This window comes from Parasteatoda tepidariorum, chromosome 2, assembly GCF_043381705.1.
Source record: "Parasteatoda tepidariorum isolate YZ-2023 chromosome 2, CAS_Ptep_4.0, whole genome shotgun sequence".
NCBI classification, from domain to species: Eukaryota; Metazoa; Arthropoda; class Arachnida; order Araneae; family Theridiidae; genus Parasteatoda; species Parasteatoda tepidariorum.
The window spans coordinates 80,422,768-80,438,215 of record NC_092205.1 but is presented as its reverse complement, the minus strand read 5'-3'; the positions used below and the strand labels follow the sequence as shown (position 1 = coordinate 80,438,215).

General features: G+C 27.6%; 1 protein-coding gene across 1 annotated transcript in view; it reads left to right on the top strand.

Moving 5' to 3' along the window:
* The first annotated feature begins 9,988 nt into the window (after positions 1-9,988).
* LOC107442844 (transcription factor LBX2) overlaps positions 9,989-15,448 on the top strand; it is a 100,650-nt gene continuing 95,190 nt past the window's right edge. The window contains exon 1 of the mRNA XM_016056503.3: positions 9,989-11,237. Coding sequence (XP_015911989.1) covers positions 10,679-11,237 — 559 coding nt within the window. The 5' untranslated portion in view covers positions 9,989-10,678. The remainder of the gene's footprint in view (positions 11,238-15,448) is intronic.

Here is a 15,448-nt window from a genome sequence, read left to right as displayed (position 1 = left end):
CGAAATGGCCGGTCAATCGTGGCCACTTCTCGAAATGGCCGGTCAAAGTGCGAAATAATTGATCGTTTCAATTATTTCGCACTTTGGCCGAGAGGTATGGCCAATTCGCGAAGTGGCCGAACATCGGGCTTTGGCCGTGACATATACATTTATATTTTTCATTATAAAGAAATCTTGTCGCAATAAGGACTGATAATTATCCTGAACAAAACGATGTTTGAATTATCTACACATTAAGAGTATTTAAACAGAAACACAAGATATTTAGATCTTAGTACTGCACTGCAAAAGTTGTGGTGTAAAACCCCTCCGAATTTGGTGGTGTAAAACTCTACAAATTGTGTAAATGATTACTTTATTTCAAGTTAATACCGAATCGAAAGTTCTTGCAAACTTTATGGAGTGTAGTTAAATGTTAATACTAATAATTGATAGAGCTTACAAGCACCAATAATAGAGCTATCTACAGATCGAAAAAGGTTGTGATTTTCGGAGTTCCGTAAACTTGGCGAATAGTTGGTGTATTTTTTAAACTATTTAACTAAAGTCTTCGTGTGAAATAGGAGAAGGCATGTTTCAAGCAAATAACAAATGCTTTTTGACCATTATTAAAAGTTAAAAGGTGAATAATTGAGCAATTTCAAGACATGGCGCAGAGAATGCGGTTTGTTTACATGAAATGTACTGGTTAAATATGAGTTCATCTAATCTGATTGAATTGTCAAACTAGCCTATTGAATATCATGTAAGTTACAATATTTTTACTGATTGATAAAAAATATTGATTGAGGTCGATTATTAGCCAAGTAACTTTATTCATCTTGTCAGATTGATTTAACAAACTAATCGTATGAAGTCGAGGTGGTTAAGGGGATAGGGCCTTCGCCTTCCAATGAGGTGAACCGGGTTCGAATCCCAGCGATAGCTGGTCGATCCTCACCTGACTCACTCCGACCACAGTGCTGACCTAAAGTATCCTTGATGATTGATATATCGTGGGTTAGAGTCCCCTTGCCGTCAGGTTAACTGTGGGAGGTTTTCGTGGTTTTCCTCTCCATGTAACTCAAATGCAGGTTAGTTCTATCAAAAAGTTTTCCACAAAGGCATATTTCTGCCAATACTTGATCCAGGAGTTCCTCTGTCTTCTGGATTGGGTTCAAAGTTACAAGGCAGAAATATGCAAGGTTTTTGGGTTTACGTCTAATAATGTAGAGTTGAACATTATTAGACGTAAACCCAAAAACTGGATCGGCTGTTCAACGACGGCTAAAAAATTCACGCAAGTTTTTAGCTGCATTATAAAGATATTTATGTATGTGTATACATTTGATTAACTGTTGCTGTGTATACATTTGATTAACAAACTAATTTTACTTTAAGAGATATTGTGAATATTGTGTGTTGCTTAAAATTGTATCTTAAGAGTAAGTTTACTGATTTTTATATTTAGCATATCTTATTGTAATTATAAATTATTCTATAACACAGTGGCAGTTACTTTACACCAGTAATGTAAAAAAACATCCTAGATTACTAACCTTGGTTTTGTTGCAGTTGAGCTCTTAGTAAAACACCACTTTTGCCCTAATTATGAGTAATTGCCACCATTTTTGGTGGTCAGATAGTGTATTTTAGAGTGTAATTATTTCATCAACAGAATTCTTTTTATTAAATAAGCACTTTTAATGTTTGAATTTCCGTTATATGCATATTTTCATAATTTCATTGCTTGTGTTGTATTCGTAATATTTTATTATTATTTAACATGATACCAAGAAATATAATATTTAATCCTTTTAGCAATATTTAATATAATATCTATTTTAAATAGATAAAACGGGGAATAAGATTCTTTTTTAAATAATTGATTTCGATATAAGATTAATTTTATTTTATTTATTTGTAATGAGAAACTGATTTTGTTCTGTCTTACTCTAAAAGCATTTTTTTTCTTCAATGAATTGAATGAAAATAGTTTATTGCATGTTTGTAGTACAGAAATTAGAGTAAGTTACAATAGCAAATGCAATAGTGTGCAATGTGTAAGTTGCAATGTGTGCTAAGCTTTAATAAATATTCAGATCTTTTATATTTAATGGATTGTATAAATTTGAATTAATTAAAATTGTTCATTTAAAAAAACACTCTTCAAACTTAAATATAATTTAAAATATATTTGCACCAAAATTAAATATTTTTTTAACGCGTTAAATTTTATGTAATATACGATACATAAAACATTATAAAGTAACGTCAATAATTCTTACTAAACAAATATTTTTGTTTAGGCTTAAATACTAGCTTTCTTTCTGATAAGTTTGACTAGTTAAATTGTTCAGTAAGCAATATAATCACATTACTTTTCTTCGAAAATCTTTTGAAAGATTATCTAATCGCTGAAAGAAGAAAAATTTCTTGAAACAATACCATCTTATTTTTATATTTTGTGCAAATTAATTAGTTTTAAAGAAAAAAGAAAGAAATAGAATGGAACTTTAATTATCAGCGTAACGAGAGGAAATTAAAAGATTCACGTATCATATTCATAATTTAGTAAACGATTTTTTTAACCGTTAATTTCTAAAAAGCGAAAAAAAAGGGAATAAGTGTAATTAAAAAACGTTTTTAAAGTGCAATTAGGAAGTGTTTTACTCTTTGTTTTATTACATTTTTAGTACTGCTCTCATTATCATCTACGATTATACTTTGAAAGCAATTTGCCGTTTATCAGAAAATTTATTTCCTCAGTGCTAAAGTGGTTTATTAAAAAGAACAATGCATGAGTCCGAATAAGTGGTTTAAATAATAAAAAAAACTAGCACTTTTTTTTAAAGCAGAATAACAGATTTACTTTCTGTTTTTAATCCACAATGAGAAAAAAGTATGGTTAAAACTACCAGAATATGGTAAATTAACAGTGTTTTGAGCTTTTTTGAAGCAGCAAAAAGCTCTTTTTTTTTATTTGTTTATTTATTTTTTTTTTTTTTAACCGAAACGCTTTGGTTATGATTTTGATAAAATTAACCATAAAATACGGTTTTATAATGCGAGCTAAAATTTGGTCAATGTGGTAAAATTAGGTAACTTTATCATGATTCCTTAAAGCCATTAATTCAGTTAAATTTACTTCAAAGTTTTGTATTTTTTACAAAATGTGTAGTAATAAGAACTATAATTGTGATAACTAGAATTTCTGGTAAACCTTTACCATGTGAACGGAAAAATTACCAAATGAATGGTTTAAACTCCCTACATTTTGGTTTTATTACCAGAAATATGCTTTTTTTCTTTTTTTTCTTTACCAGAAAAAAGATTACCATACAGTACTATAGTTTTAGCAGAATTTTTTCCCATATCAGTAAGTATTTGAATTGCTAAAAAATTTTTCGTCATTCAGATATGAGACTTTTTTTATTAATTGTTTTTAATGAAAAATGCTCGACAAATTCGAAAAAAATTAGTAAATAAATAAATTAATATATTACTACTGTTGGTTTTCGCATGATTTTATAAAAGCTAAAGTACAAGTCTAATAAGAAATATACAGGGATTTGATTAAAAATTGCGCAATATGATTAAAAAAATCATTGTTTTATAGTTTTTGTTCATTTTTTTAAAATATATTTTTTACCCACGTACATGTTTAACTTTCTTTCTACCATCTAATGTATTTTTTAACGAAAATCAAGCCTAATGATAAAACATTTTATTAATAAAAAAAATTTCAGAAATTTTTTTTCTATGAATTTTTTACCCCAATCGCTGTGATATCACTTCATCACTTATTCATTACTCCATGTTATACATCCCCTCACAGCAGTGCTTACACTTACATATTTCATAATTTTATTTCTTCCATAAACATATTATTTATCAAAAAGAACAATTACATATTTCAAAATTTTTGATCATTTGTGAAAAATATTTTAAAAGCAAAAATACACTTACATGTTTTATAGTTTTTGTTCATTTTTTTAAAATATATTTTTTACCCACGTACATATTGAATAACTTTCTTTCTTCCATCTAAAATATTCGTAAGCAAAAATCAAGCAAAGTGATAAAATATTTTGTTAATAAAAAAACAATTTCAGAAATTTTTTTCTACGAATTTTTATTCCCCATCGCAGTGATATCACTTCATCATTTATTCATTACTCCATTTTATACATCCCCTCAGAACATCACTTACACTTTCATGTTTCATAATTTTCTTTCTTCCATAAACATATTATTTATCAAAAAGAACAATTACATACTTCATTATTTTTGATCATTTGTGAAAAATATTTTAAAAGCAAACATACGCTTACATCTTTTATCGTTTTTGTTCATTTTTTAAAGTATATTTTTTACACACTTACATATTGAATAACTTTTTTTCTTCCATCTAAAATATTTGTTAACAAAAATCAAGTATAGTGATAAAACATTTTATCAATAAAAAAAAAATTTCAGAAATTTTTTTCTATTAATTTTTTTTCCACATCGCTGTGATATCACTTCATCACTTGTTCATTACTCCATGTTATATATCCCCTCAGAACATCACTCACACTTACATGTTTCAGAAATTTCTTTCTTCCATTTTGTAATAATATTTATCAAAAAGGACATAACATAATATTTATCAAAAAGGACAATTACATATTTCAAAATTTTTGATCATTTGTGAAAAATATTTTAAAAGCAAAAATACACTTACATGTTTTGCAGTTTTCGTTCATTTTTCTGAAATATATTTTTTACACCCTTACATATTTAATAACTTCTACAATATCCATCTAATATATTTGTAAGCAAAAATCAAGCATAGTGATTAAACATTTTATTAACAAAAAAAAATTCAGAAATTTTTTTGTTTGAATTTTTTCCCCATCGCTGTGATCTTCATAACTTATTCATTACTTCATGTTATACATCCCCTCAGAACATCACTAACACGTTTCATAATTTTCTTTCTTCCATAAACATATTATTTATCAAAAAGGACAATTACATATTTCAAAAATTTTTGATCACTTGTGAAAAGTATTTTGAACGCAAAAATACACTTATCTGTTTTATAGATTTTGTTAATTTTTCTAAAATATATTTTTTACACACTTGCATATTTAATAGCTTTCTTTCTTCCATCTAATATATTTTTTAGCGAAAATCAAACATAGTGATAAAACATTTTATTAATAAAAAAAATTCAGAAATTTTTTTCTATGAATTTTTTACCCCCATCGCTGCGATATCACTTCATCACTTATTCATTACTCCATGTTATACATCCCCTCAGAGCAGCTGCTCGAAAGGGAAAACTACTGTTCAGTTTCCCCCAACAAAGTGATCGGAAACCATTCATTTATCTTCGTTAGTATACCGGAGGCGAATTTCTATAGAATGACTTGACCGGTGGCAGTAATTATTTAGCCACACTTTATTACAACCTATTGGCGAACATTCGACAATGGATCGTAATTTTTAGACTGCTTTTTCGTGAAACGTTTATGCAAAAGAAAATCAGTCATTTTCTAAAGTCGTGAAGTACTTGATAGAATGTCTCAATCAGGCCAAAATTCAGCTGCGTCAGGAAAAGGTTATTTTACCCTCCGTCATGTATATCGACTTTTTTTTTTCATGTTTTTTTTCGTACTACCATTGACGTTAATAAATAAAAGAGGAAAAAAAGAACGAAAACTCAATTATTTTAGATAATTGATTAACAGACCCTTTAAAATTTGATATTTAATAAAATCCAACTCAGTTTGCTAACTTTGCAAACTAATATTAAAAATCATGAAGACAACTAGAAAACTAGGGGAAGAGCGGGCAAGATGGACCGCTTAAGGAAACTTGGTTTAAAAAATAGTAAACTAGAGCAATTTTATATCTTTTATATTGTAAATATATAGTGGGAACATTGCTCTTACATATCTCATACAGAAAATAAATAAATAATAAAGCTCAATAATAATAACTTAAGATAAACAAAAAGAGAGCATTGTCCCATCTTGCGTGGGCTACCCGGGCAAGATGGGTCACATAATTATATTTCAGAAATCACAGAAATTAATGTCAGAATAAAAGAATAATCGACAAAAAAACATTACAGTTACTGCATAAGAAGAGGCCAAAACCGGAATAAGCACTGCACGCTTCATGAGCCCATTCTAAGCAATCTGAATATAGTTTGTCAATTAATAAATTATAAATTATTTTTATAATTTTATTTAAATAATTTGTTAAGTTATATGTGCTAGTTCATATTTTTTGTTGTTGTTAATATTACCTTATTCTTTATGCTTTTTGCCAAATCTAGAGAGTTTAATTTTTATATTACACTTTTATTCTACTTTGGCTGTCTCATCTTGCCCGGTTCATCTTGCCCGGATAGTACATTTTTTAAAAAAATTATCTGCAAATTTGTTTAAACAAATAAATTTTAATTTTCACTACTCATTATGCTTGTACAATAATAGCACTACAATGCACACAAATTTGAAAAATTTATTGTAATGTATTAAACAAATAATAACGGCATACAAACCTGGAAAAATATTTTAACACGTTATAAGAAAAACAAAACAATGCTTGCATTTCGGTAACGCCTTGTGAACTGACGAAAAAACTTGTGCGTATTGAGAACAACAATATTTTATTATCGAAAACGCACTTTAGATTTCGCTACTGGGATACGCATAAAAGAAAAAGCGATGTCCCGTCTTGCCCGGGTGTCCCATTTTGCCCACTCTTTTCCTACTTAAATATTGCTTGAAAACGTTTGTTTTTTTTATTTATTTATTTTTTATTTAAGAAAATAAAAGTAATAAAATTGAAATTTCTTTACAAAATACTTGAAAATCTGATTATCTGAATTAATTATCTGAAATTAGACCGTAAATTATCTGAAAAGATACCGAATTAAAACATAGCCTTGCAAATGTATTTACAAAAATATTTTAAGTTTGTGGCTTTCAAGTTTTCTTCTTTTTAATAAAGCTTATTTAGAAAAATTCTAAGATTAATTTGCTGATTAAAAATTAAATTGCAAATTGCAGATAAATACAGAAACAAGCATGATCTATTTTTTAAGCTCCAAAAAATGATGCATTTTTTTCCCTAAGAAAAAATATTATTCTCTAATCCTATTCTAATCTAATCCTACTCTTATCTTTCTAGGAAAAAATATTTTTCTCCATCAAAAAATAATACTTTTTTCTATGGAAAAAACTATTATTCTTTTTTCATAAGAAAAATTATTATTCTTCATCGAAAAATAATATTTTTTTCTAAGGAAAAAAATAATATCCTATATTATTTTTAAAATAATATCCTATATAATATCCTATATTATTAATAAAAATAATATCCTATATAGAGAAATTTTCTTCATTTAAAAATATTTTTTTTCTAAGGATAAAATATTATTCGATCATTCTAAAAAAAATAATTATTCCCCATCAAAAAAGGTTTTTTCCCAAGGAAAAAATATTATCCCATCTTTCTATTATTCTTAATCAAAAATATTAATTTTTTATGATGAAAAAATATGTAGAATTCAAAGCTAGTTTCAGTCAACACTATTCCGGTTATTTCCATTCCAAAAGATCAGAAATTATTACATATTAAAGTCAAATTAGACAAACTACAAAAATACATAGAAATTTGCAAAGGAAAAAAAAAAAAAAAAAAAAAAAAAAAAAANAAAAAAAAAAAAAAAAACATTTACCTATAGTTAGACGTACTGCATTCCGTCTTTTTACCCATAAATGTCAAAATCCATTCTCTCGTTATTTCTTCTATTTTTTAAATAGGATATCTTGAAATTTGTCAGAGGCATTTGCTTAAAAATATTACCAATGTTCTCGACATATTTGTCCAGGTTTCAACTTTTTTTTGAATCCCCACCCTCTTCATAAAATAAATAATTTTGAACACCCCAAGAAAGAAAAAAAAATAATAAATTGAACAATACTTTTTTTGTCCCAAATTTAATCTTAAAAAAATAATACATTGCATTTTTTTTAATTTTTTTGCAATTGCGTTTAGGTAATATCCATAAAATATTTAGATGCTAATATTTAAAAAGAAAAATGTAAAAAGGCTCTAAACAAAATAACATAAAGATATCTTGATGACAGCTAACACGATTAGATCCGCGAAATCGGAGTACTTTCTAATATTGTATCAATATAGCCAAAGCATAATAGATCAATAAAATAATGTGAGGAGCACCCCAAGGAATCGATACGAAAATAAAACGTAACAAGCAAAGAATACAAAAGTACAAGAAAATACAAAATAAAAAATTCAAGAAACCTTCAAAATAAAATAAAAATATTATATAAATCAGGTAGAAAGTTCAGACTTCTATTCACTTACTGATATCTTGCAAAAATGATTTAAAAATATTTTCGCCATACGAAATATTTCACACAATACATACATAAATCAATATTAAAAAACTCTTAATTCAAAATTTAGTCTCCGAGGGCAATTGGGTACCTTAACTATTCAAGCTTTCATCTTAACTATTTATCATTTTATCAGAGTAGAATAAAGTATTTGTTAATTGATGCCAGTAATTTGCTTACCATAAAAATTAAATCAAATTTCTCATTTAATAAAAATTTGTTACGCCAAGCAAATTAATTCTTTTATGATGATTGCCAAATTTTTTTCGCAAATTTAGTACAACTAACTAAACTGGCGAGTGATCTTGATAAAGTCGCTATGCAGTTTTGGGGGTTGACTAACATCAGCGAGCAGAGGCTTTGCCATCTAGTATTAAATATTAAACTAGTACTGTCCCTTCGTAGAGTGCTTTGCTTTCTGATCATAATAAATTATATTCTGTAATCAGTAAAACAAAAGCCAAGCAATTTGGGATAAAATAAAAAACTTTTTTTTTCTGTTAATAAATTCTGATTTAAAATAATAACAATAATAACTCATATCTGTACAGAGAAATTATTTTTGGTGTCTACTTTACAAATCAAGAAACAACACAATTAGCGATTGTGAAACACTATTTTGTATACAAAAATAGTTACATGAAAGGAAAATAAAAATAATGTAACTTTTACAAGAATAATAAACGCAATGAAAATAATAATCACGTGCATAAAAATAAATTTTGCATAAAAGCTTTTTAAAAAAAAAAAAAAAAAAAAAAAAAAAAAAAAAAACTTGAAAACGACTTATACTTGTCAACATGAAGTTGATCTCCGAATTCATGTATATTTATAATAAACAAAATAAAATTTGATATTAACGTTGATGGATTAGCTTAGGTCTAAATATTAACTTTAATATTCAGTAAAATAGTTTATCTAACCACTGTCATTTAATAAATGTCCATTCTAATAAAAGAGTAGAAAATAAGACTTTTATTTATGAATTTAAATTTTATCAAAAGAGCCGAAATAATTAGAGCTGATGAAACTTTAATTTAAAATATTTTTTAGTGATGTTAACTTTCTTAAAAATAATAAATTTTTACGTAAGCAAATAGTCACGCACTTTACTCTTAACGTTAAAAAATAATAATAAATAAAATGGAACAAAAAAATCTTTTTTCTCATTAACTCTCTGTAATTAATCGTACTAATTGATTAATAAAGCCCTGCAGTTATCAACAAATTATCCTTTTCATGGAAGGAAAATTCTCAAGTTACGCACCTTAAGCAATAATGAATCTTTTCTTCCCTCCCCCCTCTCTCCTTTTATCAAGGTATAAACAGGATGTCAACTACGGACTAGACTCATCCCCTAATTTTTCAAGTTCAAAGACGTCTCGTCCGCACATATCACACTTCTCATCACCCTGGGAGCGCATGCGCAATCCATCCATTCTTTATTAACCCTCATTGAACAGAAAACCGCAGCATTAAACTATGATGCAACCCGTCTATCATTCCAAATCTATTTTTTCATTGGTTTATTGAAGAACCAAAGAGGCGTGGCATTAGTGTCTATGGGTGGAGCTAAAGCGAGTGGGTGGCTTTGGAACCGTCAAAGCCAGGTTGGCCTCTTTGAGTGACTGAGTGATTATGTGACTAACCAGGATAACAACTTTCTTTTCCCCCTAGTTTTAGAAGACTGGTTCTTGGCTCAAGCATCCTCGAGTCAGCAGGTAATACTTAAACGCCATATTTCATCAGCTATTCTCTAACGCGTGACGCTGGAGCAACGAGTTTTGAAAAAGTGCCATTTCAGACAAACGCTTTAAAGAAGTGCTTGTTTGTTTAGATCCGTATTAGCCTCCGGGCTATCACTTTTATATCAACTAAGTGTGTGCTCTTGATTTGTCGATAAAAAAGAAATAAAATTTAAATAAATTCATTAATTTTTTTAAAAAAAAGGGATGTTTGAGCGCTAATAGGAATTACTAACGTAAAATGATATTTTAGTGTATATCATAATGAACAAAAATTCAAACTTTTGAGTATAGTGATGATTGATTTATATTAGCACACCAACCATTAATCGATGTTTTTTAAGCACAAAATGAAATTCTATGGTGAAAAATTATACCATTGTTTACATGGGGAATTCGACAGTTTTTAAAAACCACCATAGTGGTCTGAGTTCCTGTGGAAGTTATTTCAAGTAATGCTAAAATCTCTGATTCTGTTGCTGATCACAAGATTTTCATAAAACATAAATAAGTTCCTATTTTCTGAAAATGTCTAACTTAACAGATTCAGAATCACAGTCATCTGAAAAAATTCCATCTCCGCCACCAGAGACCTCAGAGGAGCAAGAATTAGACGAAGATAATGAAGAAGTGGACATTGACGTCACGAGTGTCCCATCAGAAGGGGACCAACTTGTGTCATCTGATATTGATCCAACGTCTGAGGATGATGAATATTTTAAACCTATCAAAAAACTGTGCATGGCTCCCTCGAGACCTAGCGCCCCACCGGTGCCGGTTCCTGCACCCAGCAGTAAACCGTTAAGCTCCTTTTTTATTAAAGACATATTAAGCCATAAACCGGCGTCAATTCAGCGGACGTTGTCCACGGACGTCCGTGGCATTGTAAGGCCGTGGGACTTGGACAGTTCGTCGGCATCGAGAAGAAGACCCCGGTCGGCGGATGACGACTCACGGTCGGAAAGATCGGAGAGCGATTCTCCGGAAAGCCCTGCCGTAGCTAACCCTAATGCTTCACCCCTAGACGCCCTGTTTGAAATGACCAGCAAGGCATTTGAGGGACTTGAAGCAAACGAAAAAAGTGCAGGTAAGTTATTAGGCACTTGATGCCATTTCTGATCTGTTCAAAAATTTTAATCGTCATCGATTTTTTTTTTCTTTCACTACAACATATGTAGACAATAAAATTACCATCGGTTATAACTACTGGTTAAATACCATCGTAATTATTAAACATGATAAAATAAATAAAAAATTGTCTTCTATTTAGAAAATTGTCTGACAAACATAAGGAAGTGTGAATACTTTTTATATGTATCGATGATGGTTTTATTTTTGTTTACATTTCTGGACAGCTCAAAACTAAATGACAACAATTTTCCTTTTAGTGCTATAAATGTAAACAGCAACATTCGCAAACCGGTTTTAAAGCATGATAAGTAATTAACATGTAAATCAATTATAAAACATGATAAGCCAAATAAAATAAGACTTTTATTTAGAAAACTGTCTCAGAAACATAAGGAAATACGAATACTTTTTTGTGTATTGATGATATTTCTATTTTTGTTGCCAATTCTAAATGACAACGTTTTCTTTTAGTGCAATAACTGTAAACAATGACAAACGTAAACCGGTTTGAAATATCTTCATAAACATAAAACTCAGTAAAAACAAATAACATAGATCTTTTATTTATTGTCCCACAAACAAAAGAAATGCAATATTTTAGGTAATATTGCTATTTTATTTTTTCTTACAACTTTTCATAGTCATCGATTTTTCTTTTCATAAGAAGAAATGTAAACAATAAAACAAGTGAATTGGTATTCAATATGTGTTCTTAATTATTGCTGCCCTTTTGTTCTTGTATGAACATTTTTACAGTCGTTAGTTTTTTCTTTTCAAAGAAACAATGTTAACAATAACAAATGCAAATCAGTTTAAAATACCACCATAATTATAAAATTTGATAACAGCAAGTAAAATGTACCTCGTATTTTAAAAATTGCACACAAACAAACAAAACAAAAAAATGCGATGTTTTCAAGTATTAATGCTATTTTGTTTTTATTTACACCTTTTCAGTCAACAGGTTTTTTTTTTCAATTGAAGAAATGTAAACAATACCATTCATAAAATGGTATTAAATACCATCAGAATTAAAGTTTTATTAAAAGCAAATAAAACGTGACTTGCATTTAAACAATTAGAAAAAATTATAAATACTTTAAATCTTACAAATTTATTATGTATTGATTTAAATAACAGAAAAAAATATATGAAATGGTTGCAACTAAGTTTTACTGGAAACAATGACAGTCTTAACATTTTGAGAGCTAAAAACAATTGTTTTTAAAGTATTTTTGTTTACAATCAACACAAAAGTACCATTCAATTACAGCAACATAAAATATTACAGCAACATTTAACAAATGTAATTAATTTTTTCTGAGTTTATTTGTGACGAATAGTTTGCATTTATTGAACTATCAAAAATAACAATTGTTAAAAAAAAATTTACATTAAAATTCAAATTACAAAAATTGAGGAGATAATGTTCAATCGTAAAACTTTGCTAAGATCATAATTGCATTTTTTTAAACTGATAGAAACGTACAATTCAATAACAGCAATATAAAATCCATAATTATTAAAGACATTAGAGGAACTTAAATTTTTAGGCTGAACATTTTAAGTTGTTTGCCTTAATAAAGCTAACAAAATTAACAGACTTAACTAAAAATTTAAATTTTAATTCAAGAATACAAAACGCAGAAATTAATATAGCTTTATTTTATAAATAGCACTCAAGGTATTATCTATAACACTCATATATTTTAAGTTTAAACGGATATATTCATTTGTAAGAATCATTATGATAAATGAAAGACTGTCAAACAAGATACATTAATAGCATTTTTTTTCATTTTCTCCTGTGTTATAAATTGCATTCTTGAACTAATATTTAGTTAAGAAAAAAGAGGGTATTCAATCAAATCGTATTTGCTTACTATCATTTAATGACATAACTTTTATGTGTCAATATCTAATAACATGTATAAGTAAATAGGTTAGTTCCTTAATTTTAAGTTAGTATAATTCCTTAATTTTACTGAATATTCAAAACAGAAAATAAACGTTCCATCAAAGTATGAATACAAAGTACCTAAATTCTTTTTTACGTCGAGGAAATATGCAATAAAATATAAGTAAAAATAAGAACAAACTATTAACATTTTTTAATTTTTAATACTTATAAAAACTTGCAAATAGTACAAACTATTAACATCCATATCGTGCATAAGACTTTATTATTATATTTTCGAGAAATTGCATAATTGTTTTGCTTTATGTAAACATCAACTCAGAGGTAGTCTTTATTCATCCTTATAAATGATTACGATTGTTATAGTGATTACGATTGCTGTAAAAAAAAGCTAAGTATGATCAAAACTACCAGAATAGGGTAAAATTTACCGCTTTGGTAAAGATTTTTGTAAAATATGGTTTTATAATAGGTGATAAAATTTGGTATGTGTGCTAAAATTTGATAATGCCTGAAAGTATGGCATATAATACAAACCATTTATTTGGGAACTATGGTTTTGAAAACCAGAACTTCTGGTAATTAATATATATATATATATATATATATATATCTTTATATATATATTTCGTNTTGATTATATATATATATATTTATATATATACTGTTGTTTCTTTAAATAAGTAATATCGTAAGAAATTCATCCTAAGTTTGGGCTATATGAAGAAAAGGAAAGAAACTTTTACACAGTTTAGTTTAATACAGTTAGTATACTTTGTATAAATTCCCTTTCATAGCAGCTTTGCATAGTAAAATAAAATATACTATAACAATAATAGAAAATATACTATACAAATAAATAGAAGTCGAAAAAGCTTTGAAATACGAGGAAAATTTAAAAACTTGAAACTGAGACTTAAACACTTAAACATGAAAACTTTTTTCTCCTTTTAGTTTTTCAACTTATTTTTTAAATAAAAAAAAATCAGCTGGTAGATATTTTTCTTTTAATTGAATTAGCAAGCTTTAAATAAGTCTAATATTTGATACATTTAATAAATCTTTATTGTTTAAGTAATGAAGTGTTACGGATAGTTAAAAGAGATATTATTAGATCATTAGTCTATAACACAACCTAAATTCAAACATCTCTTATCTCTAAAATTTTTGTTATTATCTTTCTGAGAAATATTTTTAATACGTTAAATATCAGCATACAATTTTAAAACGAATTTGAAGACATAAAAAATTAACAAAACATTTAACTTTGCACAAACAAATTTTTGATATCTGTTACCTGATTTTGTTTTAATTAGCCTATACTTTTAAATTATGTTTTGTAAAAATGTAAGAAAGGAATTGCTTTTATGCCAGCCTTTGAAACAAAGCTTAGCAAGAAAAAAGAAACAAATTAAACCTATGGTTAAACCAATTTAAAAAAAGATTTTCATGGAAAAAAAAGAAGCAAACATACATTAAAGCCTCAGCAGTTTCACTAATATTAAAAAAAAAATTTAAGCGCTCGTAATAAGATGAATCACTTTATCTAATATGATATTTATACGTTTCTGAATTTTAATTTCATGATAACAGATTAAAACAATAAAAAAAAAGTACATACTAAAACTAATTTACCATTTTTTTTTCCTGATGAGTCATTTCCTCCACTCTTTTTCATGATACATGCTTTTGTTAAGCAGATGTGAAAATCAAAAAATAATGACGCACATTCATGACCACTTAGAGATTTTTCAAAGAACCCAGAGGTTTTTGACACTAAAGGCTTTTGAATACCTCTTTTTTTGTGACGATTTTTCGCATTTTGAAAGGGAAATTGACAGCCTGAGGTAGCCTTTTAGCCACGAAAAACTTCAAAACAAAATTTTCTTAAACGATTTGTTTCGTGTTATTAAAGCAGGCGACAAAAAAAAATAAATTGAATGTAAACTAATTAAACGGCAACTTCTTCCCCGTAATTTGAGCACTTAAATGAAATTGAACTTCAGTAGAAGTCATCATCATGAGTTTTTGATTGAATCATTGTCTAATAAATTGTATAATGTGATTATTTAAATGGCTTTTCAGAGAATAGAAAACACTCCATCAACATTTTCTGTGGAATATTTTCCTTTTCCTAGGATTCCATCAGGTGTTGTGAAATCTAAAAAGCTTGCGCAGGGAAACTATTCAAAATCAATATATTGTATTAAATATTTCACAAAACAACACTGAACTATATATATATATAT